This window comes from Scophthalmus maximus, chromosome 20 (genome assembly GCF_022379125.1).
Source record: "Scophthalmus maximus strain ysfricsl-2021 chromosome 20, ASM2237912v1, whole genome shotgun sequence".
NCBI classification, from domain to species: Eukaryota; Metazoa; Chordata; class Actinopteri; order Pleuronectiformes; family Scophthalmidae; genus Scophthalmus; species Scophthalmus maximus.
In genome coordinates this window covers 11,925,001-11,949,273 of record NC_061534.1, presented here as the reverse complement: position 1 = coordinate 11,949,273, position 24,273 = coordinate 11,925,001, and the positions used below count along the sequence as shown (strand labels likewise).

The 24,273-nt window shown below is 42.7% G+C and overlaps 1 protein-coding gene across 2 annotated transcripts in view; it reads left to right on the top strand.

The window, feature by feature from the left end:
- The first annotated feature begins 11,118 nt into the window (after positions 1-11,118).
- ccbe1 (collagen and calcium binding EGF domains 1) overlaps positions 11,119-24,273 on the top strand; it is a 28,275-nt gene continuing 15,120 nt past the window's right edge. Inside the window, exons 1-2 of one of the 2 annotated variants that reach the window (XM_035608827.2) lie at positions 11,119-11,331; positions 11,440-11,520. In XM_035608827.2, coding sequence (XP_035464720.1) covers positions 11,228-11,331; positions 11,440-11,520 — 185 coding nt within the window. In that variant the 5' untranslated portion in view covers positions 11,119-11,227. The remainder of the gene's footprint in view (positions 11,332-11,439; positions 11,521-24,273) is intronic. The other variant, XM_035608826.2, reaches the window with a different exon arrangement.

Here is a 24,273-nt window from a genome sequence, read left to right as displayed (position 1 = left end):
TATGAATATGAACGTGATTAATATTCACCATTAGGACCAATGCAGGGTTGCTTCATCATGAAAAATCTGTAAACAGAGACTCATAGTTTTTTGTTTTGCTGAGTCCAGAAAGTCGTCTGTTCTCACACTTTCCCCTGCAACACACAACAACACAATCCAGCGCCTGTTCCAGGTTACATTATCTTCTCACTCAGCAAACTGAGAAACAATATATAAGCGGTTATGGAACAGAGAGCGGTTAAATTGAGGCAATGTTTTTCCAGTTCTTTAGATAGCGTGTCCTCAGGCAGCACACGAGAGATCTGATAGCACGTTTGGCCAGGTGACTGTTTGGCTCTCATCTATGAAATTCCAACAATGAATAAATTCTGTAGCTTTCACCATAGTTTTCCCTTTTGGCGATACAATGAGATGAAATACACAAATAGTGTGATTTTAATATATAAGTATGACACCTTGATACATAAACATCTTATGTGAATTTTTTTGTGTCAGTCTTTTGTTTTTAATCTTTTGTAAATATCTTTTGTGTTCTTTACCTTTCTATGTTAAATTCAAGGGAACCTTTTCTATATTCTGCAGATTTTCTCCCCTTTCATAATGTAGACGATACCATAGCAACACAAACTCAGTTCAAACTCCTTTAGTTCATACATCCATCATCTGTAGCACTTTGAAGAAAGCATGTGCCCTTAGTCCAGCCACACCATAAATCAAGTTATGAACAGATAAAAAAGATTTTTTTTTGCTGAGCTGGTAAAAATCATTCATGCATTCATCCCCTAATAGTTGACTTACTGTTACTCTCTCCACCATTACCTCAGTCAATAATGCTTCGGGTCTGTGCAAGAGGCTGCAGGAGAATACAGTAAGGAAGCAAATCACCTCTCGTCTGATATCTATTGGATTTGCTATAAATTTTTCGGTGTGTGATATTTAACCCGACTTTTACAGTGCTGTGCCCTCCCCTTTTTCTTTCTCCTCTGTCTCTGTCTGTGTTGCAAATAAGTCACTACCAACCTGCATCCTCTACGTCCTTGAGCCCCGACTCCCTGCTAATTAAATTAGTAGGATGAAATGTGCAGGTACTGTAAATTTATAGATTTCCAAAGTTAAAAGGCCTCCAGTTGATCGACGGCGTTTGCTAATCAACTTAGTGCAAGGCCCAGAACATGCACAGCCCCGCATGACAACATGGTGACGCTGGCTGCGTGAGATGGACTACAAACGATGATGGACCACCCTCAGTCCCATTTGCTGACTGTCATTGCAAGTGAACAGCACGTTGCGGATATGGAAATACATGGCAAAATGATATGTCAGATGATCATGAATAATCATCAAAATAGATGATGTGTGGCCCAGCGCTCGAACCCTGGGACACTTTGACCTGGCTCACAGAGTCCCAGTGTGCTCTGGGTCTGACCACTGTCCTAAGCGGAGCACAGCGAATCATCCCACTGCAAAGAAGCATTAATAAATGATAAACCGGCAGCTGTGAGCGTCAGTGTTATGCAATCGCCGCGTGGCCGAGTAGAGAGAGGGAGCCAAGTGGTGAAGACTGTAGCGAGGAGGATGCGATGAGACTTATCCATATTGATAATGTGTTTACCGCCACCGCCTCCTCGCATTGACCTGAGGGTCACAGTTAAATGCATTATTAAAAAGGCTTGAGGGCTTCAAGTGTTCTAAACAATATCTAAGGTGTGAGGAGATTTCGATACGCTGGGCTTCAGCGGCATACAGTGAATATGTACATATATATTTGCATGTATATTCATTGCCTAGTTAACACTGCAGCGCTTTTCAGCAGTGCTCAAACAGTAGAGAAGACGACTTCTGTGCTTGAAAATCTTTTAAAAACAGTCCTGCACTATACAAGTGTCCATGGAGAACCACACAGTATGTGACGTGTGAAAATCTGAAAATTCTAAGTAGCCAGTTGACTGACCATGTATCTTGCTGTGTGTCTCGCCTCCTCGGGAGCACAACACATCGCTTCACAGCAGAGTTATGAAGTAATGATAACTGCCGTGGTTCGTACAGTGCAATCATTTCTTCTTCAACAGTTGAAGAGCGAGACGTAACTGCCAGTTGCAGAAAAGGGGGGATTGGGAATAAAACTGAATGCTTAATGAAGCTCTAGTGAAATATCAGCGAGGAAGACATACTAATAATAATAATAATATATTGAATTTATAAAGCGCTTTTCAGGTACCCAAAGCGCTCATACAAAACAAAACAAAACAAGAAATACAAACAGAAAAGAAAAAGTGGAATGGGGGAGGGTGGTCTCTCATGTTTGCTTCGGCCCTAGTTTGATCCTCATTCCTTTCCCCCTCTCACGCGTGCACACTCTCAGCTTCTTGCTGTCCTTTCCCTGGGCCATCACTTCATCAGTTGGTCTTATCTGTCCAATAGCACGGCGACACACCGGCCATGTTATAGCCTATCATCTTGCTGCTGTATCGTAAATATGATTTCTCTCTCCACCGTAGTTCTCTCGTGCTGCTGTTACGTCACGTGCGCCCTCCACCTCCCCTTCACCAGCCAGTCTTTGCAGACTCATCAGATTCATTACTCTTCATCTCTTCATCAGTCTCGGCAAGTCATCAACCACCATCACCACCACTGTCTGGACTCCATGGGGGGATTTATTCTGCTGCTGCTCACAGCAGATACCCTCCATCTCCCCGCCGAGTCCTAAGACTCTAAAGACTCTGTCAAGACTTTCTCATCTGTTAAGTCTGTAACAGATAATTATTCTTCATTCACTTGCAAATGCAGTATATTCAGGTCACTTTGCATTCGGCTGTCTCGGATTTGATTTTAGCAAAACTGCTAAGCCATTGTTATCCAGTTGTCGGATAAGTAGATGACCATAGAACGATCATGTAAGATTGAAGTGTTAGGTCAGGAATGACCAAGTATCCCACTGAAACTCAGACCTAAGTGATGTCGGTGAAAGAAACCAGTGTGTGTGGAAGAAGTTTGGCCTTTTGTTTTTCATTTTGTTTTGTGTCCATTGTGAGATGCACTGGGACCACAGGTCAAAACTGACCGAGGTCGGAGAGATTAGAGCTCGAGGATGTTGTTTTCCACTGGGGTGAGAGTTCTGCGGCGTGGCTGGGTCAACCTTGACAGCAGGGAGCAGCAGGAATGTGTGTGTGTGTGTGTGTGTGTGTGTGTGTGTGTGTGTGTGTGTGTGTGTGTGTCGAAGTAAAAGCGGAGCATGAAGAGAATCTTCATCACAACTTTTGAAACTGGAATATTTGTTGCTGCAAATAAGCAGCCTGCAGTTGTACAGGACAGAAACGCAGGGCTGCCCCCCCCCCCCCCCCCCCCCCCCCCCACACACACACTAACATACACACACACACACACACACACACACACACACACACAGTACTGACATTTGAAACGTGTGACTCTTCTGAAGGATGAATCGATCCAAAGAAGAAAAGTGTGAGGGCCTGCGCTGGCTGTGGTCGACGACTGTTACCTTGGCCAGCTCACATGAAATTCAATTAGCTGATACAATCAGCTGATGACGTCTAAGACACGTCGGTCACAAAGTGTAGCGGCGATCTGCATGACTGAAGTAGGAGTGAAGACAAGGCCAAATGAGAAAGACAATTCATCCATCACATTGCAAAGTGTAAGTGTCACAGTTTTTTTGTCAGTTATGACTTATAATATAATATAATTTGAGTTTTTGTTTTTATTATTGTTGTCACTGCGCCGACTTCAAGCTTTCTCCACAGGTAATCCAGTGATACTATTTGCCTCTGCACAAACGACAAAAAGAAAGAAATACGCGGAAGATAGTTGGGTTTTTTTGCAAAGCACTTAAAGCGATGAAACCTAAAAGCATGGCACCAGCCCCGCGATGATGTTGCTCCTTCAGTTATCTTATTGAAACAGATATAGATATAGAAGGATATTTTTTATAATTATAAAGTTGATTTTATTGATTTTTTCCTTTACTGTGGTAATTTTGTTCGAATGCTTTTTTGGTTTTTAATAGAGTCTGGTGTGGAGGATTTATGTCCAGTGGCAATTTTTTAAAATTCAATTCCTTTAAATCCAATTTCAATATAGTGGCATTTTACAGGAAAAAGGAGCTAAGCACGCAGATGATGAAGACCAATGTGAATCTGCCTTTGTATTTGTTAGACGAGTGCCGACTAATGTAGTTGGCCAGCACCCATGCAAACATTAGCTTATGTGCAAAGTCCAAATATTGATCAGTCTAATTTAAATGCAATGATGTGACTTATTTGGGGAGAGGACATGTGTCATACAATAACGCCTCTGGTGCCGTGCTCCCTAAGGGTGCACAAAAAAATATTATATTGAGATATACTGACAAGTCTCCATGAATGTGCCCGTAAATGGAGAATATGAAAATTCTAACCACCCCAGTGCCATATACAGTAAGTGGGGGAGTGTTTTCCTAGGTGTCAGGTTGAGGAGAAGCAGTACATGAGAGATGATGACAGACAGCGAAGTAACCCATCCAGAGGCGATATCGTCACCTTTGTTGTTTCACAACTTGCCAGGAGTGATCGCTGTAGCCATGGAAAGTTCATTCCTGCCCTGCGTGTTTATACTGAACTGTGCATGTCCAGTCAGCATAAAAAAACAAACACCCCACACTACTGTGGACAAACTGAAACAATCCACTGTGTTAGTTCTGTTCAATTTAAACCACCTGAATTTGATCTTTAAGTAACGTCTGCTGGTGCGAAAAATCAAGGATTACTGTTCACCGCTGCATGTTCAAATACCCAGAGACCGGGAAAGGAGAACAAATGCAGTGAGCTTCCCTAGACATCACGTCTTGGTGTACTGGTGCATGTTGCCACAACTGGGCCGTAAATTCACTGAAATCCAGGGCCAATACTTCAGAACTATAGTCCCGATCACCACAGCCAGCAGGAGTCATCGTCTAAAGATGGGGAGGGTTAAGACGAGCAAAGAAGGAGAGAAGCTTGGACACGTTAGAGAAGAGACATTAAGGAGATGGAGGGAGGGAAACTGAAGCCGTTATGGCTAAACAGCTGCAACATGAACTTTAAATACTCATTCATTTGTTCTTATTTTTCTGTGAACTGTTACGGTGCTAACATGGAGAGCACTGACACTGCTGGAGGGGAAAAGAAAAACTTTGTATTCCCATTTTTCCCGCATGGGTTGTCACAGTACAACCATCTGCTCTCTGGTTCTGCATTTCAGTGCATCCAGATCCAGAAATATGCTGCACACTCTCTGTCTGAAGAGATAAAACCATCCATATGATGTAGGAGCTCCCAACAGTCCTGACACACATTAATCTGAAGGTCAAGCAATGTCCACTCCACTCATTACTTATTTTACAACTTGCTGTTTTCTCTTCTTATTTAATCCGCATTCTACATGTCTCTCCAGTACACAGACACACACGCACACACACACACACACACACACACACACACTGCTCTGTCACAGAGGACAAATTAAAAAGACCAATACATTATTTTATCTCAGTATGTGGATCCGATAAGAGGAGGAAAAGAAAGGATGGATTGAAGGAGCAACAAACTGTGTGTGTGTGTGTGTGTGTGTGTGTGTTTGTGTGGTAGAAATGAGCCAGGAGATCCAGAGGAGGGGGAGAGACATAACGGCAGGGAGGGGCGGTGAAATGTGGCCATCCCAAGGACACTGCACTGACTCTATATTTATTGATCGCAGCACCGTTGATGGGACACGTGCCGAGACATGTGCTCAGGAGAACAAATTTCTGACACTGAAGTCAGTATAGTCCCGATTTTCCACGGTGAATCTATAAGATGGAACTTGTTGGACTGAAATACATCAAATACCCTATATATACGGGGTATATCTATATATATATATATATAGATATATATATATATCATGCAGCATCAGTACTTTGGAAAACCATCATATTCACCATCCCCCTTATATTTGCTTTTGCAGCATCTCTTGTGTGTGAAGGGGCCTGTTTTCTCTGCAGCACATCTCTTTGCACCTTGTGTGACTCACCAGTGAACCTTTGAACAGCTGGTGGTGGTGAAGAGAGAGAGGGGAGGGCAGAGAGGGGCCGAGTCACCGTGACATGTGCTGGGTGGTGGAGGGTGGTTGTTCTCACTGACATGACGGGAAGAAAACTCTGGTATTAACCTGCTGCCACAACATTGCACGAGCAAGAGCCAGAGCAACGACGGCCGTGCCTCACTTGCCCTGGCTTTGCCTCCCTGATTGGATTGCTCTATATCATCTACTCGTGATATTAAAATGAAATTCAATAGCTGAAAGATATTTGCTTGAAAATATCCCGTTGTTATCATGATTGGTTGATGTATATCAAAACAAGGACTGTGTTGTCCCTGCATTTTTTTTTTTTTTTTACTTTGGCATTGAATTAGGACAGCTTCTGTTCTCTTCATGGTCAGGAGAGGAGAAATACTCGTCAATGCACTTGAGAGCCTGTGGATATTGTTTTAGGACTGACTTGGAAAAAAAAACCGAGTAAACATAACCTTTGAGACCATTTGGAGAGTATTTCTACTCTACTTGGCCTCCACTCAATTCTGTTTTTGGCAGCAGAAGCGTCCTGAACTAGTGCAGGAAACAAACACACCTTCTCTTTGTTTGTCTCTGTTTTATTGTCCACCTTTTCACCTTCTGAGCTTCTGCTGTTATCCTCACATTCATTTAGCCTTTTTGCTGAGTTATGAATCACAATGTGTCCGCTCTTTGATTGCATCGTCGGCCTATTTGTGTTTCATCTCCAGTTGAAAAGAAAAGGGCAAAAAGAAATAACAGTCTCAGTCTCGAGGCAAACAAGCTGAATGGAGTTGAGCATGCAAGATTTCTAGAAAGTGAAAGACCTGGCCATTGGCTTTTGAGAAGCCACCAGACTGTTTTAAAATCCGACACATAGCTAAAGATATTCTCTGATTACGTTTGGAGTGGTTGGCTAACGAGTTGCCTGCAGCTGCTGGGATCTAAAATGACAAAACACAATATTTAACATAAAGTATGGAGCTTGATATGCAGAGTTGAACACAATATACTGTGAAGGCATTGTGTTAATGATGGTGATGAAAAAATGTATTATTGCAATGTAAAAGAAAAAAAAGGACGAGGGCGGTAGTGTGATACTGTACATATGTTGAAGCTGCACTGATTGTGTGTGCTCGTGGGAGGCAAAGTGACCTTGAGGCAATTATAAAGCCCCGCACAGATAAAGTCACTGGTTCGATACTTGTAGAGCAAATGAGTCCCCCCCCCCCCCCCCCCCATCAGCAACAATTTACAAAATGTCATCAAGGGAATTAATTTTCCCGAGTTTTGTCCCTGATGAGGACGCAGCACTGAATGTGTCTGCGATGCAGGGCGGTTAATACATTTCTGGTGAGAGCTCAAACTTGTTGTGGCTCTCTCCCAGTGTGTCTGGGCATGTGCAGAGCAGCACTGCAGTGCTGCGCTGTGAGGAGGGAGAGAGGGAGAGGGAGAGAAAGAGAGACAGACAGTCAGACAGAGGGAGAGAGGGAGGAGTTTTGACAGTGGGGGTGTTCATTCCCTGCAATATTCTCGCTGCTATCCCATGTGTGACAGAGCATTTTGCGGATAAAGACTACACACTTGTGCACATTCCGCGGCTGCAGCCCGGCATTATGAGGCATCCTTGAAAAGGGTCAATGTCAATGTCAGTGAACTACAAGGCGCTGGACGGATGGATTTTCTCTGGGCGTATTCTCATTCGACAGCTGTGCTGCTGCACTGGAACTTGCCCTCTCTTCGGATTTCCTCTTGCCAAACACCCAAACCCAAGTTTATTTGGTGCAGCACAGCCCCTGACACCAGCACAGATTCTTTCAGCACAGATCGGATGCGAGGTTCACTCAGTGTGGCTCTATTGAGTGAGAGTTTAAAAAAGATTAAAAAAAAGGTGCACCTGTGCTTTAATCAATTCCTCTGTGTCAGGAAAGACCCAGCGCAGGTCGACAACACGAATGCCGATTTGGTTAAGCAGAGAGAGCAGGAAACAGATAGCTCAGCCTTTCATTCCGATCGCTGGGTTGCAGCCAGACGGACACACATAATAGAGACTTCTGATTGAAGCGCGGAGGCCAACCATCCTGATGCGCAGGCTTTAACTTCTATTACATATAACAGTAGTTAAAGCTACTGTTGGTTATGTAACAAGAAACAAAGACCGCACAAAAAAAGGCCTTTATTGGAAGGGGACACTTAACAGTAAAGGAGGGGGGGGGGGGGGGGGGGGTGCTTCCTTTACCGTTCTGTGTTGTTTTCAAAAAAATTGATGACATGGCAAAACAGTCACAGACAATAATATCACATCTCTGAGGAAGAAGATGTTATTAGTGTGGTCATTAGGCCTGTAGAGTTTGATACAGCATCAGCATGCAACATTAATTAGGCTTCTTGTGCCGTCGCAGGCATGCCTCTCGGGCTGCTGAGGCATCGAAACAGGTGGAACATAAATGGCACAGCATGTGCACCTCAGAGTCGTGACGCACCCCGGTTCCTCTAAAAGCTGTCATCCATTTTGTGGGCAATGGTGACGACAGCGGTGAGAGGTGGGGTGGGGTGGGGGGGGGGGGCCGGGGGCAGGATCTCTTGGTTGAAAGGGCCATCAAGTGGCTGGAAATTGAACTGCACCCATCACTCAGCTGCCGTTGGAGTGCAGCGAGCAAGCAGACGAGTGAAACGCTTTCCCTTGAACGGGAATGGTCACGCGTGAGCGAGACCTTTTGGAGCAGGCGCAAGGTGTCGTTTCCTGCCAAATGATCCTGCAAAGGCACAATTCTCCGTGTCAAATAGAAGAAGAAAAAAAAACACAGAAATAAGAAATCTTGTATTGAGTTTCTCAGGAATGGACATTCTGACCATTGTCATATTACAAATAAAGTTAAATCATACCTGACTGACCTCACAGATTGAAAAGCAACCGTAGTGCCTGTAAGTGATACCACGGTCCTTTTGTTTCGTCCGGGGTATCGTTTACGGGCTAATTCGGTGGCTCCGCCATCCAACCCCCTGTAATGCCACACTGCATTCCTGAGTAACTGAAGAGCTCCCGGGTTCCGCAGGTGCCGGTGAACGGCGCTTTCTGCTCAGGTCAGAGGTCACAGAGAGGTGAAGGTCAGTCAGAAAGAAAGTCAGCCGCGCGTTGGCGTCGGGTTTCTCATTAACCCCCTCAGATCACTTGACCCAAAGAAGGAGCACGATACCCAGGTGGGTTTGGGTTAACAGGGCATGGAAGGGAAAACCTGCTTCCTGCTGATCACTGCTGGCTGTGAGTTTTTTAATAATAGTTAAATACTGAATCAAATTGATTTTTATTCACTGATCTGCTGGAATAAATTCAATAATTCTGTGGGACACAATTGTTGATTAGAAGTCAGCTACTCGCTCAGTTATTGTTGAACATGATATAGAATTATGAAGCACATTCGGTGCCACTGAGACTCCATGCTATCGTCTAAATAAAAGTATCATCTTTGTTAAACCAATTCACACAATTTACTAACTCTACTTTTCACCTTCAGCATTTCTTTTTTAGCAATATGACTCCCCAGTGTGTCATCACGGTTAATAAAGCATCAAGTCGGCGTCTTCTATACTTCCCTGAAAAAGCTGCCTTCTTGTTACTGTGTCACTGTAATCACTTGCATCAAATGTGACACAAAACGCTGTGTTGTGTAGATCTGAGTAAATGCTACATTGACTTGTTTTCCTTGTCGTCAACCTTCTCAATAAAAACATTTTAACATTTTTGGATGTTCTTTTCTTTCTTTTTTTAAAGAAATCCTGCGTATTCCCATCTCTTCATGCCACATGATTGGACATTACAAGCTGAAGATACCATCACCACTTAAGAGGTGCATTTAAAATTATTTTTGAAATATTTTGTGATGCTGCACAAAAGCACATTTCATTTGGCAAATATAAATTCTGTTCTTGGGATAATAGTGTTCAAATTGAAACAGTAGTGGTCCTGATAACCGGAATTCAATTCCTCTGGATGTAGCCCCCCAAAAAATACGTAGCGTATATAACACTACACTTCCCATGATGCAACTAAGTAGCATCTTTCATTTACTCAAACTTTGGAAAGTTCCCCTCCCTTTCTTCCACATACTGAGCAGCACACACTGAACTCCATTGATAAAATCTGTGGATGGCCCCCTTTAATATTTTAAGAAAACATATTAATGACATGTTGCTGACGACCTTTAATGTTTAGATTTTTTGAGCATCCACTGAAAGATGAGGCGTCCCCATCATCTTTTGTTTCGAATCAATTCAATGATGATGATTTGCATTTGTTTACGTATACGTGCAGCAAATAACTCTCTGATGAGGTAAAGTCATATATTCTAAATGTTTATTTTTTATATTGGCTGATGTTCCCTTTTAAATCTTATGTATAATGGCCTTGGTGTTGAAATGTGTTACACAAATATACTTACATTATCTCTTTAGTTTAATAGGAAGACTCCTCCAACTGACTTTTTTCCAACAGGGAAATTCTGCAAAAGTTAGCACAACATCTGTTATCATAAATATCAAGAATTATCACTATTATATATATATATATATATATTTCTCAGTAATACATCATTGTAAATGTTGCCTGTCCTGCAGCCTTTTCCAGCGGGTGTCATGATCGAGTACTTTTTTTTTGTTTTTTACAACAACCCAAAAGTTGTGTGTAGATGATTTATTGACAGTGAATAAAGTCATTGATCATATACTATTTAATAGAATGTTATCAGACAATGGTCACATTTACTAATTGTTATTTCACTAACAGCCGCACGGTGGTAGCAAAGATACAGCTGCTCACCATGACGCGCGGTGCGTCCTGCTACAAACTACAACATGTGTGTGCGCGTAACAGTGCGTGGCCTCTTGGAATCGTTTTTCTTTTTCCAGAGGGAAACATTGAAAATGCATTTCAATAATTCAACGTTTTTCTTATTAATAGTTAGGCTTGAACCTTCCAAAGCAAAGTACACAGAAGGGGAAGTTGCCGAATTGAAAGCAGCTCATTCAGCAGCTGTTGGCTGAGAGTGGGAGGGTCTGCGGGTGCGCGCCACCACTTTTACGCACTGAAGTTGCGGCGGCGGAGAGGTCAACACTTCCCAGTGTGGATTACCGACGGCACCCAGGTGACTGCACCGATGAGATGATACTAAAACACAACAGGAGTCCTCTTCTGCTCACCGTCACCTGCATGTACTTCTCAGGGGGTCTGCTGTGGTCCTACCAAGAGGAGGATGCCAGCGACGGGTAATTATTGGGACATGTCGGTGCCAAAGCAACACGGGGGGTGGGGCACTTTGCATCAGGTTAAACAAGAGTGCTTAACTTTGCTTCAAACTGTTTTCTTTCTTTCAGTGAAGGGTGCTCTGAAAATAACGTTTCTACTACAAAGTACCCCTGCGTGAAGTCGACTGGAGAAGTTACGACGTGTTACAGGTAGTGTGAATCATTCTGCACTTGGAAGCTGGGGCATGTGTGATGTAAAAAGGATCAAGCTGCAGTCCAGGATTTAGCCTGTGCTCAAGATAGGGAAATGTGCCTCTAGATTTTTTTTTTAAACTTTAAAAAAAAATAAAAAATCTTGTTATTAATCGCCCAGAGCATTAATGCTGTTCAAATGGTGCCTGAGAAAAATCAAAAAGCTGTTAAACATCCCCCGGCGCTCCTCCTATGCACGTGATACATGAATTTTCAATGAGTCAACTTTTGTCCAAAAAATATGAGTTGCAAAATGTCTGCTTCCAAGAAAGGCCTTTCATCACGGATATTGCAAAACATCATGATGTGGTTTTGTTGTAGTAAAGTAGTATCATTTGATGTGTTGAAATGAAGGGATTTCTGAGGCTGAATGGGCTCCACTGAATGTGGATTTGCCCTCATAGTCGTCCTTTGTGACCTTAAGGGATCTTAGTAATCTTAATATCCACAAGCCCCCAGATTGGCCTGTTGTGCTCCGGCACCGGCTTTAATTATGACAGTTCACAGACACGGCGGACACAGCGCTGCCGCTCTGCAGAACTCCTCAGTCAGAGGCTACAGATTATGTTGCTAGAGCCTAATCTGTCTTCACTTGCGAGCGGCTGCCTCGCAGGCTCAGTGCAAATAAGACTCGTAAATACCGGCGTTTGCTCAAATGTCCGCTAATTTGATGAAGACTACGAGATTTATCAGTCTTCGTCTCCAACACCCCCACTGCGATCCTTAGGGTGTAAACTCTTGGTAAAGATTTAAAGTTGTCTTGGGCAGCTCTAACACAACTTGTTGATAATGCACGCTCTCTTCCCAGACACACTGTGATTCAGGCTGATGCACTGTAGACTTTAGGGGGGGGGATCATGCAACTTATTCAGGGAACTCATTTCAAACATTTTGTCAATGATCTTGATTTACAGCGAATCTATTTCTGTGTGTGCTCTGCTGGGAAAGAAACGCCTGAAGAAATGCCACATTGTTAAGCGTCTCTTGTGAAAAGTCTTGGAGGCTTCATCCGGTCTAACTGCTGGTTATGGCTCAAGCGCACAGCGACGTCAACGTTTGATCTCCAAATCTCAGACACACTCTTAACATAATCATGTTGGTTCATGGTTATTGGCTGCGGTCACAGTTGCTTCCCACAATGTTTATTTAAAGAAGAGAAACGGTTTCAGCCGACAGCAGAGATAATGTGCCCGGGGTGCGTTTAAGTTCACCTGCACAGTGTGAGCCGATGACAGCCCCATCAGCCCTGTGAGTGGTCAGCAGAGAAGTTATATTGTGCTGCCAGAAATCCAGATTAATGATCGGAATATGACGAGGGGGAAAAGAAGAAGTGTCCTTCAACGTCGCCGTATGTCGGGAAGTTTGACCTCTGCATTTAACCCATCCGTGAGCTGTGGGTTTAGGCGCCTTGCTCCGGGGCACTTCAGCTAAGGATGTTGAGGGAGGCAAACCATTCACTCCCAAGCCCCTTTCTGTGACCTGTAGGCCACGGCTGCCTACATTCTGTAAGATGAATCAGCGTTCTGCGACTTTTTTTTTCCCAAAAGGCAGTCACATACCAGCGCGATTGCGCCCTTGGCACGACGGAGAGGTAGTTCAAAGGGAACAGAGGATGATTTAAGTTGGCAAGATGCAGTTGCCAAAGGAGAATATAGGCTTATTGCATCCATCAGGCACTCAGTGGAGTATCAATGTGCCAACACACCTCAGAACATATCGTTGCAATAAAAAACATTTTTCAAACAATGTCATAAAAGCTATTTTTGTAAACTGTCTTGCTCGACAGGCTCTGGGAGTATAATGCGATGAGATGGGCCCCCAATTTCTTTTTCCTTTTTTTTTGTATCTCGTTGGTTTTAAGCGTACAATTCGCGTGATGTGGGCATTTCCTTCGTTGTGGCCTATACAGGTTGTGGTCATGTTGATGGCGTTATAATTATGAATAGTTGAATTCCACCCTGGAAGATATTTAATGGGGTGTTATGAAATACTGTATATGTATAGATATGAATGTTAAGACATAGCAGTTGTCTTGTACTTTTTTTTATTTTTAAGGAATAGTGTGTCATAAAACTGCTCATTCGCTCTCTTCGCAGAGCGAGATGAGACGATCGATGGTACTCTAATGTCTTGTACAGTGAGAGCGGTTGCCAGGAAACCGTCGGAGACTTTGGAAAGTCGCTGCTCTCGGCCAAGACATGTTCCAGTACATATCCTCCCACTTGGTACTCTTCAGGGGGGGGGGGGGGTTTGAGATTAAACAAACAAGATGCAATGTGTTAATTAGTGCAGTTTTAGAGGTGCTGGCAGGTGGATTGTGTAAACCCCTCTGGACAGAGTCCCTGGAAAACCAGTCGCTCTATACTGAACTAAGGAGCAGTTCAGTATAATTGTATGATTTTTGCTTCATATTTGTCAAACAGATGTAACTGTTGACGAGAGAGCGGATAAGCAAAAGAAAGCAGATCTCGAGGCCTCCGTGGTGAGAAGAGGGGACCCGGTGATGGGATTTTGAAACGGGCCCCCTTTGGTCATGGCATGCCACTGTGTGCACAGTTTAACGCTCATCCTCGGAGCATTTATCATATTGTGAAACAGCGCCAGGGCAGACGCAGGAGACCCGGGGAGCATGTGTCACAGTAGAAGAGAAGTACCAGGGCCTCGGCTGACTCTGACCACATCTGTCTCACTGTCAGTGCCGGCAGCGTTCTCCTCTCGCTGTCTCTCTGGGTTGTTTTATCATATCTTTTTTTTTTTTTGTCCCTCTTGCTTTGCGGTGAAGGCCTGGCGTGTGAGCATTCGGCATTTCCATGCTTCACAATGTATTCTTTTTGCATGTTTACAGGCTGTAGAGTTAAAGAGTTTGTAGAGTCAGAGTTGGAGCCTGCGATTGCGACATGAAGGCTTTTCTAAAATCCTGGGGTTTGATTGAAATGATAAGGTGTGGGCTGTTTGTTCAAATTTGGCAACCTCGCCAGCGCTTCGCGGTCACTGCTGTTGCCTTCCTGCAATGCACCACAATGAGATCAGTTTATAATCCGTATATCAAGCAGCATGGCCCGTCGTTTTGAGGTTTTTGATTTTGTTCCTGTCGGTGTCTTTGCTGGTCTGGCCATGCGGGTCAGTGCTGGCCACGCTAACTGCACGTTTATATTTTTTTCCAAACTACTTTTGCTGCTGCTGAAAAATTAAACCATGCATCACTTTCTTTGTCCAGAGAATTTTCTTTCTGTGGCTTGTGTCACAAAGGAGGATTACTGAATTAGCCAGACGAGCGTAACCCAGACAAGCTTTTAATTTGAGTCCACGGTTTTTATTTGCTCCGGTTGCAGTTCAGGGCTTTACTCGGCGGTTATCCCGCTAACTTCATAATGCTGCATTGTGAAACAGACCCCCTGGGGGAAATATACCTGACACCAGCTCTTAGCCAAAAAGCAAATCTTTGGGCTTTCATGGTCTGCTTCCGGCTGGGTCGCTTTATCAGCTGGAAGTGGAGAGTGGCAGAGCAGACATCTGTGAAAATTGTTTTAGCATTTGCATGCTCTTCGATAAATAACATTTCTCACAGTTTACACAGAATGTAGCTGTTTCTCTTTTCTTTTCTTTTGTCTTCCTGCAGAGATTAACTTTCATTATGAAACCCCTGAAAGTCCAAGATGAGAGCCAGATCCAGTGCGCTAAGCATCATAGGATCGAGACGCATTCATAACCTTTTGTTTATAACTATTCTCCGGTGACAGAGGGTACATGAAACAGTGGTTACACTAGTTTAATGTATTGTGTATACGATGACGGCCTCACCTACCCTGTGAGGGAAATGCTTCTCTGGAAAAGAAGCAGAGCAAAAGGCAGAGTGAGTCTTTCCACTCTGCAGCTGTAACAGTTATGCATAATTGATGTGTGGCATGTGTAATTGTTGCTTTGTTATTTTTTCCAAATAATTGTGGTAGTACGCATTTTGTTGTGTTACCCCCCCCCCCACACACACACACCATTCTCTCTGCTGCTCCCTCCTCCTCAACTCTGGAATTTAGGACAAACTCAGATTTACACAGCGAGGAAACTGAGGATAACATGAAATGCATTGAAATTTGTCAATTGGATGTCAATTTTCCCATTGATTTATATTGCGACTCCCAGTAAGGTTCAAAACACAGTGGGGGCACAGCTCAGTTCCAGTGAAATGATCACTGAAGTCCAGTTCTTCTTCTTGGCTTTGAGGCCTGAAAACTCTCCTTCGTTTTTTAAATGTGTGTTTTTCACATCACACGTGTTCTGCGCCCTGGAACAATCCTCTCAGCTGGATTTATGTTCCCTCTTGCCGTTCAGATGGCCTTCAACATGGGAAATACACTTGAGCGTTCTTTGTTGCCATATTGTTGTCCCTCCAGTGATCGTCACGTCGTGAAGGATATATCGTGGCACAGCTCAAGTAGTTCAGCAGGCCTTCATGCTTTTGGGCTGCGACATTGCAACTGTAAACGCTGTGAATTGAAAAAAATAGAATGAGATTGTGATTTGCCCGAAACTGCAAATCACTTTTAGGAATGACAGCATCGTACGCCGCTGCAGTTTGCATCTGAAAAGACAAAAGAAGTTGACTGCGGAAGGAGCATGGACTGAATCCAAGGTGTTTCTCAACAGCCCCTTGAGGGAAACAGAGATTTACCAGAATTAACCGCGGTAGATGCAGAATCAGATAACGCCGCTGAAAGCCCTGCCAATCAAAAGTACCTGAAATAATTTATCCAGCCTGTCATCGTTTCCCAGGACTATCACACCGTACATGAGTGGAAACAGCAGAAGTTAAGGGGAACGCTGCCAGTCTAATGTGTACGATCACATTAGACCGGCATCTCTACCATCGAAATGCAATAAAATGTTGCTTTTACAAAACTGCTCAGTGTATGTGCTGAATGACTGACATGGCCGTAAGACCGTGGGTCAGATGCATCCCATGATTCACCACAACCCCAAATGTCCTGTCAAGCGGAAGGCATCAACATCTGCTTTCTATCAATACTCGGAGAGCGGATATGGAGCCTGTTGACTGAAGTAGACTGCTGTATTACTCCACGCTGGATCCGAACGTTTGGTGTTGCTCTTCAATGTCAGCTCCCACACAGCTAAAAGTGAAAGGGATCTGGAGGAATTGAGGGGAGGTCAGCTGCCATGAATGCTCCCCTTTCATCTGATCTCAAGCCCGATGGGGATCAAATGAAGATGTCCAGTGAAATACTAATGATAATTTGTTCATTCTTATTGTTATGAGACCCCCCCCCCCAATTTCAGCAGCACCACCCTCAATGTCAACCTGCTAATGGATCAATCTGATGAAGTCCCCAAAATTAAACAACGAAATATGTTGTTTGTGATTTGCTTCTTTTTCCAGCATAGTACGTCCTCATCGAGTCCGACACTATAGATGCATGGAGGAAGTTTGAATCTGTTTATCCTATGGATTCTCTGATTCCCGCCCCTTCACAATCTGTACAAAGAGACCCTGTAAGTGGAGCTCCTGAGGCCCATACAAGCACCAACTTCAATTTCATCAAATGCATATTTTCCACTTGAAAGTGAACAGGATGTTTTGAGAGTCACTTCAGCGTCTCTGCTATTGAGCTCCTCGGATTGGCAGCAATCACCCTCCTGTATGTGTTTGACTGAAGGAGAGGGCTTGACGGTTTTACTCCCTGTTGCACATACTTATAGATTTCTTTTTCACTTTAAAATAAAACAATTTATTATGCATGTAATGCACTCTCAAGTTTTTTCATGTGCTTAAATGTCAGAACTCTATTTTTTTTTTTTTAACCTACAGGGGAAATGATATTGGTTAGTTGTGTGTATTGCTCACTTTGTTTGGTTATTTTTGCCCATTTCACAGTTTTGATTAATCTTCTGCCTGTGTGCTCATGTGCATGTCCCAGTTCACTAAATAGCCTGCACAGATGGGATCTCAGCTGCACCTGCATGTGCATTTCTGGGCGTGTAGCAAATCGTTACAAGTACATGATTACCGAAGAAAAAAAACTGATAACAGGAAAAATCCACGTCTTGTGCTGCACCACAGCAATATATTAATCCAGATATTAAGACGTTCGTCCGCTATGTGTTTTACGAGAGGACTTAAAATTTGTCCGCAAACTACAGATACACAGGGCTTAAGAACATAGTGTAGAGTATATCTTTTAACTTAATAATGAAACTTGTATACTTTGTGTTCTTGCCATGCAGGGAGGAGAGTTATTCAACTTCGTAACCTGTCACGTTTGTCTTTTTTCCCGTCCCATGGAAATATATTATTTTTGTTGATATTAATAAGTGATATCACACATGCCCCGGGGCCAGCCATTACCGTGTCACTTTAAGGATGCCGCGCTTTGCCGCAACCTATTCTGAATAACAAAAGTGGAGCCAACTGGCTGGCTCATTAATATATTAGTGTGCCGTTGTGAAGTTCTCACAGTCTGTGGTGTGACTGGGAGGTGGAGGCAGGTTTTTCAAGTTTAATTTACATCCGTCCTTCATCTCTGCTCCCGTAGGGGGTGGTGTTTTGCAAAACAATCTCACTAGAAAAAGGCTATTGTACATGTTAAACATAATCATTTTTTATCTTAGATGAGTTGTGAAGTGGCTGTTTGTCCACAGTCTCCAGAACAATTCAACTGATATGCCCTATTAGGTAACGAATGAATCACCATAGTCTCACACAGGAAGACACAGTGGAGACGTAAGTTATCATGATGAGAGCAGGGGAGGACATGTTAGTGTTTAGTGGCATTCCTTACTGACGGATGTAGAGCACAAGCAGGAGCAAACATCCTCCGTCTCCCTCCTCTCTCACGTCTTTGGTGCAGTGCATGTATTAAAGTGGCACGTCAGAAATACATATAGGCGTTCATTATTTTTTATTTGAAAATTTTCAGTATCGTTGGACTGTTTGGTGTGTGATTTCATTTGTCTCCCTGCAAATGACGTTTGGCCGTCTGTTTCCACTTGAAAGAAGACTATTTTGCAAAACAAGCCTTTGCCGGAAAGACCGTGACTTCAAATTCACAATAATGTGTCCTCAAGCTTGGAGTTATTTTATCTGAATAGTTTGACAGCTGTTGTTTGGAGGATTTTGACCCATTGCCCAGAGTGGACATAAGTAAACACTGTAGAGGAGTTGACAAACAGTACGCATGAACCTATGAACCAGCTGAGTATTAAGGTAGATATGAGGCCTGAATGTAAAAAGAAACGGCCATAAATCCAATATTTGCCTAGAGGAAATCCACCTGGTCTCTTTTTACCGACACTATACAGTGTACTTTTAAATCAAAGTAATTCCACATGGCATAAAACATTTGTGTTAAAATAATCATATAAGAAAAAGATATTGACATATACCTAAACTGATAAATATGTGCTGAAACATTTTGACTCATGTTCTGACCTCAAATGCTAAAATGTGGTGCGTCCTGCATGAATTGAATTGTGAGGTTGATTTGGTGTCTGGTGATGTTTGAGACCTTGTGGGGTCTGTTTCACATTCAGCTTAATATTTCCAGATCACGGACGTTTTTACTTCTCGAAACCATATATCTCAATTTTTTTTTTCTGGTGTTAGTTTGATTTCTAAAAAGGCACTGTTGTTTCTTTTGGCCGATGCTCATTCACCCATCTGCTTCTTTCCATGGAGGACTGTAGTGTGGTCACGCTTTCGGTCATACTGTGGTTTTGCGATGGTTAAGACATGTGGTCATATTCGAACCACAGGCTGTGGGGTTTTTTCTGCCTCCACGTCTCTGCTCTGTATCTCCGAGATTGTAGTGGAGTCGATTTCAACATGTTAGTTCTACTCAGAAAAAAAAAGATCTATTCAAGCAATATTATAGCAGCGCTTTGCATAAAAAAAATTGTGTTTGTACGTTCATTACTGTCAAACAAGAACCGCTTGACAAGTTAATCAGCTAATTGAAGGCAACTGGGTTTGTTTTTCAACTCTGTGTATTTTTTTATGTATCCGATTTTATCTTATTAATCGCTGGGCCATTTGAAGACCTCATTTACTCTCCCGTTAAAGAATAAGCGGCTAATTCTTCAGTCCTGAAGGACAGCAGATAGCCAGAGGAAGTGTTCGGCTGCAACAGTCATTTGAAATTATAAACAGCTGCAGCATTCAATGTTAATAACACATTTTTTCAAAAAGGGGGCTTCGTGTTTGGTGGTTTCTGGCAGCGCAGATGTTGCCCCGTCCATCGAGAGTTATGCTCGTATGCTGCTGAATTTCAATATCTGTGAGTCAGTTGTAATTCAGTTTAACGATATTGCACACTTACCACCACCATCAGCGTGTTTGTCCACCTGTCAAGAGCACATTACGCTGCAGTCGTGGAGCTACATCCTGCCAGTCTGGTTAGATTACTCCTTTGTCTCCCCCCTTGCCCTAGTCCTTCTTTTCAAGAATGTCAAATATGTTTAATTTGTGAGGGAATGCGCACATTAATAAGAGTCATTTTAGGTTGTTATTTGACTGAGCCAATGTGGGCTAATTTTTATGTGCCTTCCCTGGACAGAATATTAAATTTCAGTACAAGCAAGTATTAAAATAACATGGAAACCACAAAGCCTCAAATGGGCTAGCATTATGTCACATACCACACGTCTCAGTTACCTTACACACTTCGTGTCATGAGAACATATGAAACTGATAAAAAAGAGAAAAAAATAGTAGTCTCTAGAAATGATACATAACTTCAGTAAAAAAACGTATATCAGATAACCCGTATGTCATGAATGTCGGATCACCTGGCAAAATCAACATCTAACAAAAGCTCAAAAAGCAGACCACAACAGGACAGTGAGCAGGAGGCTTCTTCAAGGCATTACGGTCTAACTTGTCAGCATGCTCACATTATCTTAGCTCATAATATAATGTTTAGCATCTTAGTTAACATTTGTTAATAAGTACTAAACAAGAAGTAGCCTAAAGTTTAATGGGAATGTGATTTGTTTTGCAGGTATATGGTCATAAACCAAAGTATTTGACAAATTAAAACTATGTATGAACTGAAGACAGCGCTATATGAAAAGTTAGATTCATCCTCGAGGGGACATGAGGGTCTATGTTAAATTTAATGATGACCCATCCAACAGTTGCTGAGACATTTAGCTAAAATTCAACATGATTGTTAAAACAAAATCCTTCGTATATTTCAATCTGGACCGACTGACGTTTCCTTTCTCAACGCCGTATCACGAGCATGGCTGAAAACGGGATATGTGGAAACCAGCACATAGTCACTAGTCAAACACAACATGATCACCTGATCAGTGAGTGTCAAAGTTCTACTCATCCAGTCTTCTGAACACAAAAAGGCTCCAGTCACTTCATATGGCTTTATAACACTTCATATAACCCTCCTGAATGTTGACGCTGTCATTTCTAGCTCTGCAGTGAATGAACTGTATTAATTGCTCTCCCGTGCCAACTTGAGGTCCCATTCCCATGTAAGGACAATGGATTGTAGAACGAGAGCTGTTTTTCAATTTCCAGTACTTTATAATATTTCTTGTTAAATCATCAGGAGAGGGTAGGGACCCTGACACGGTACACCAACTCTGACAGCAGGAATGTCGTAACTGTCTTAAAGATCAAAATCTTTATGAATATTATTGGACTCAGGATGAAAGATATTTATTTTTAAAGGCAAATAATCTGCCATAAACTGCTGTCGATTTTAGTTCACCTTTCATGAGGCCAGCTCTTTAGTGACCATTTTTCTTAAAATCCACTTTAACATAAGATTTTTTTCTTCTTCATCATTTACATAGTAAGGCTATTAAACTTGCAGGGTTTATTTTTTTGTTAACGTAATGAGCCGTTAAATCTGTGACTAAAAACCTAGGAATTAAATTTCAAATATTTTCTACAATATTTCATTTCCCCGAGGTGGACGCTGCACGCTCTCACAGTAACCCAAGTGTTTGAAGGCGATCGGTAATATCTGGATTGTGTCCAGTAGAATGGTTTGAGTTAGAAACACATGGAGGGGCTGATGACGGTTTACAGTAACAGGCCAGCGACAGCCGTGCTCTGTATAATTTCCTGAGGTGTCAGAGTGAGAAACATCATCACATGTACCTCTGCACTTGCCCTCTGCTTTTTTAATGAAAATGTTTTGGGATGGAAATTGGAGTTTCTTAACTTGAAATGTGACACAACAGCAGATATATTTCATTAGAGATTACTCTGCACTTTTCAGCTTGTGGTCCGCGTCAAATCTGATTTGTTTGAGGCGGGTACACCACCGAGAATGGTGCACATGGCCAAGATAACTGCTAACAGCAGATTGCAGAGCTAATATGGAGAGATGTCCTAATTTAAGTGATCCATTTGTGCCATTGTTCTGCTGCCATGTCCTATATGGTTGTGTATTGGTCAGACAGGCAGGACTACTTCTTTTTTATTATTTGGGCTGTTAACTGTGGCGGTTCCATGCAGTAACTGTGAGAGTCTCTCTGAGCAGGAAAACAGATTCTGTTCATGAACAGTCCTGGAGCAGGCTACACATCAAGCTGGAGCCAGAAGATGGTTCGTTTAGCTTAGAAACAAGGTGTGTTCCCCTCTGTCCAAAAGTTAAAGGTGGCATATTATGCAAAAATCACTTTTTGTGCACATAAATGTGTGTATCTGCGGAGCCTGCCAGCCCACAAACTGTGAAAAAAGACCACCCTGTCGTTTGTTCGTGAGCTGGCTAGACCCTACAGCCCGGCTCTGAACAACCGGTTCAGATTTCTCTCCCGCTCTGGTGTCACAGTTGGACTCTTTTGGGGGTAACCCCGCCTGCAATCTGAGGATCTCCACTTTTATGTCTACACATCTACACATTTTGAAATCGGTTGACCAATCACAACAGACAGGGCCAGCTGGCCAATCAGGGCAGACTGGGGTTTTTATCCAGGCGTTTCAGACAGAGGGTGAAAAGAGGAGCCGCGGGAATGGGCAGCTGAGAACACTGATGCCGTTTATGAACATCAGGGCATGTAAACCTTTTCAAGTGGTAACCCAAGTTAAAAGTATGAACCTGAATATGAGCATAACATGTCACCTTTAAAAAGGTCAAATGGAACTTTCGTATTGATCAATTAAACAAGATGTAATGTGTTCGTTAATGAGCTCTAAAGGTATCGTGAGGCCGATTTTGTTAACAGATATGGGCTGTCTGTTTCTCCCTGTCTCCAGTATTTATGCTAAGCTAAGCTAACCAGCTGCTGGCTGTCTGTGTGTTCAGATATGAACATACAGACACGGTGGCATCAAACTTCTTTACAATAAACTTTCTGCATGAAAGCGAAGAATGGTCAACATTTGCACAGTGTGTCTGTGTAGCTCAGGCCTGCAGCATATTTCCCTACATTTTTTTTCCCACATTTACTGTATCTGATTTATCCTGTCCTGTCACCGCTGTGTCACAAGAGGGAACGTGAAAACAAAAGGGCAAGAATTAAAAGCCGGGTTTTGAATTAGTCAAGTGAAATTGAGCGATGCATTTGCACAGTTTTTCAAAACCAGACCAGCTTGTTTGTTTTAGATGAGGGGGGCCTTACCGAGGGGTTTTTGTGCCAAAGCTGTGTGACCGTTACGGGCAGTGAGCTCAGAGTTCAAACAGTCATTAACCATTAGGTTATGTTAATGTACCATGTTAGTGATCATATGTGGCCCAATTATTTGGGAGTGTGGGTAGACGTACACTCATGCACTCAGCCTGGATACAGACATAAACAGCACTTAAATGCAAGGAAGACCCGCTAGAATTTATTTATTTATTTATTTATTTATTTATTTTTTGGTCTTTTGTATAAATCTGGTCTTTCTTTCCTCGTTTTATACCGTGCTCCTGTGACATAATATTTCGGTTGCTGAAATATTGGACAGCAGTACTGAGCAGTTGAAGTGGAGAGATGAGATGAGTCTGTAGAACTGTGGAGAAGGCGGAGACACAATGACTAAACGATGGACAGTCCTTATTCCTTCCCGTTACTCTGTCAGCATTTGATTTTTTATGCCATCTCCTTAAATTTTCAGGACATGGTCAGAGTTAGATCACGGCGTAATTACAAGATTTGTGACAGGGTCGTCATGTGGTCAAAACTCCCTCTAAGCTCCATAGCAACAGGTGAAGAAACCAAAAGTTGCAAAAGAGCTGTTTTTTTGAATATATCCTTATAAGCACGGAACAATTGTCTGCAATAAGTGCTTTAGCACACGTATCAGTCCTTATTCAAATATTCTCTCTGGTGCCATCTTAGTACAACACCAGATACCATTAAACATTTCTAATTCTATTTGTGTAGTAGGGGGATTGTGCCAGTAACAACTAGCCTGTTCCATCTGTCTCTTATAAATTTCAGCGTGTGTAGGAAGCTCTTGAACAGCTGAGTTGTTGTTGGAACATTCAATCTGTGTAATGTCCCTTTAGTTTTCACGCTGAGTTGAACTGCAAAGTGAGTTGGGGGTTATAAGGCTTTAACTGTTGTTGCCTGAAATGGCCTGCCTCCAACAGACAGACGTCAGCTTTTGGGGGAAAAAAAAACATTTTACTAATGTACCTGTTTACCTTGCCCTCCATCTCCAAGCAATCATCGCTCATTTCATCATAATAAGTCACAATAAAACAACATTATATGGTGTAGCTGAATTAACAGCTTACTTTTGCAAAA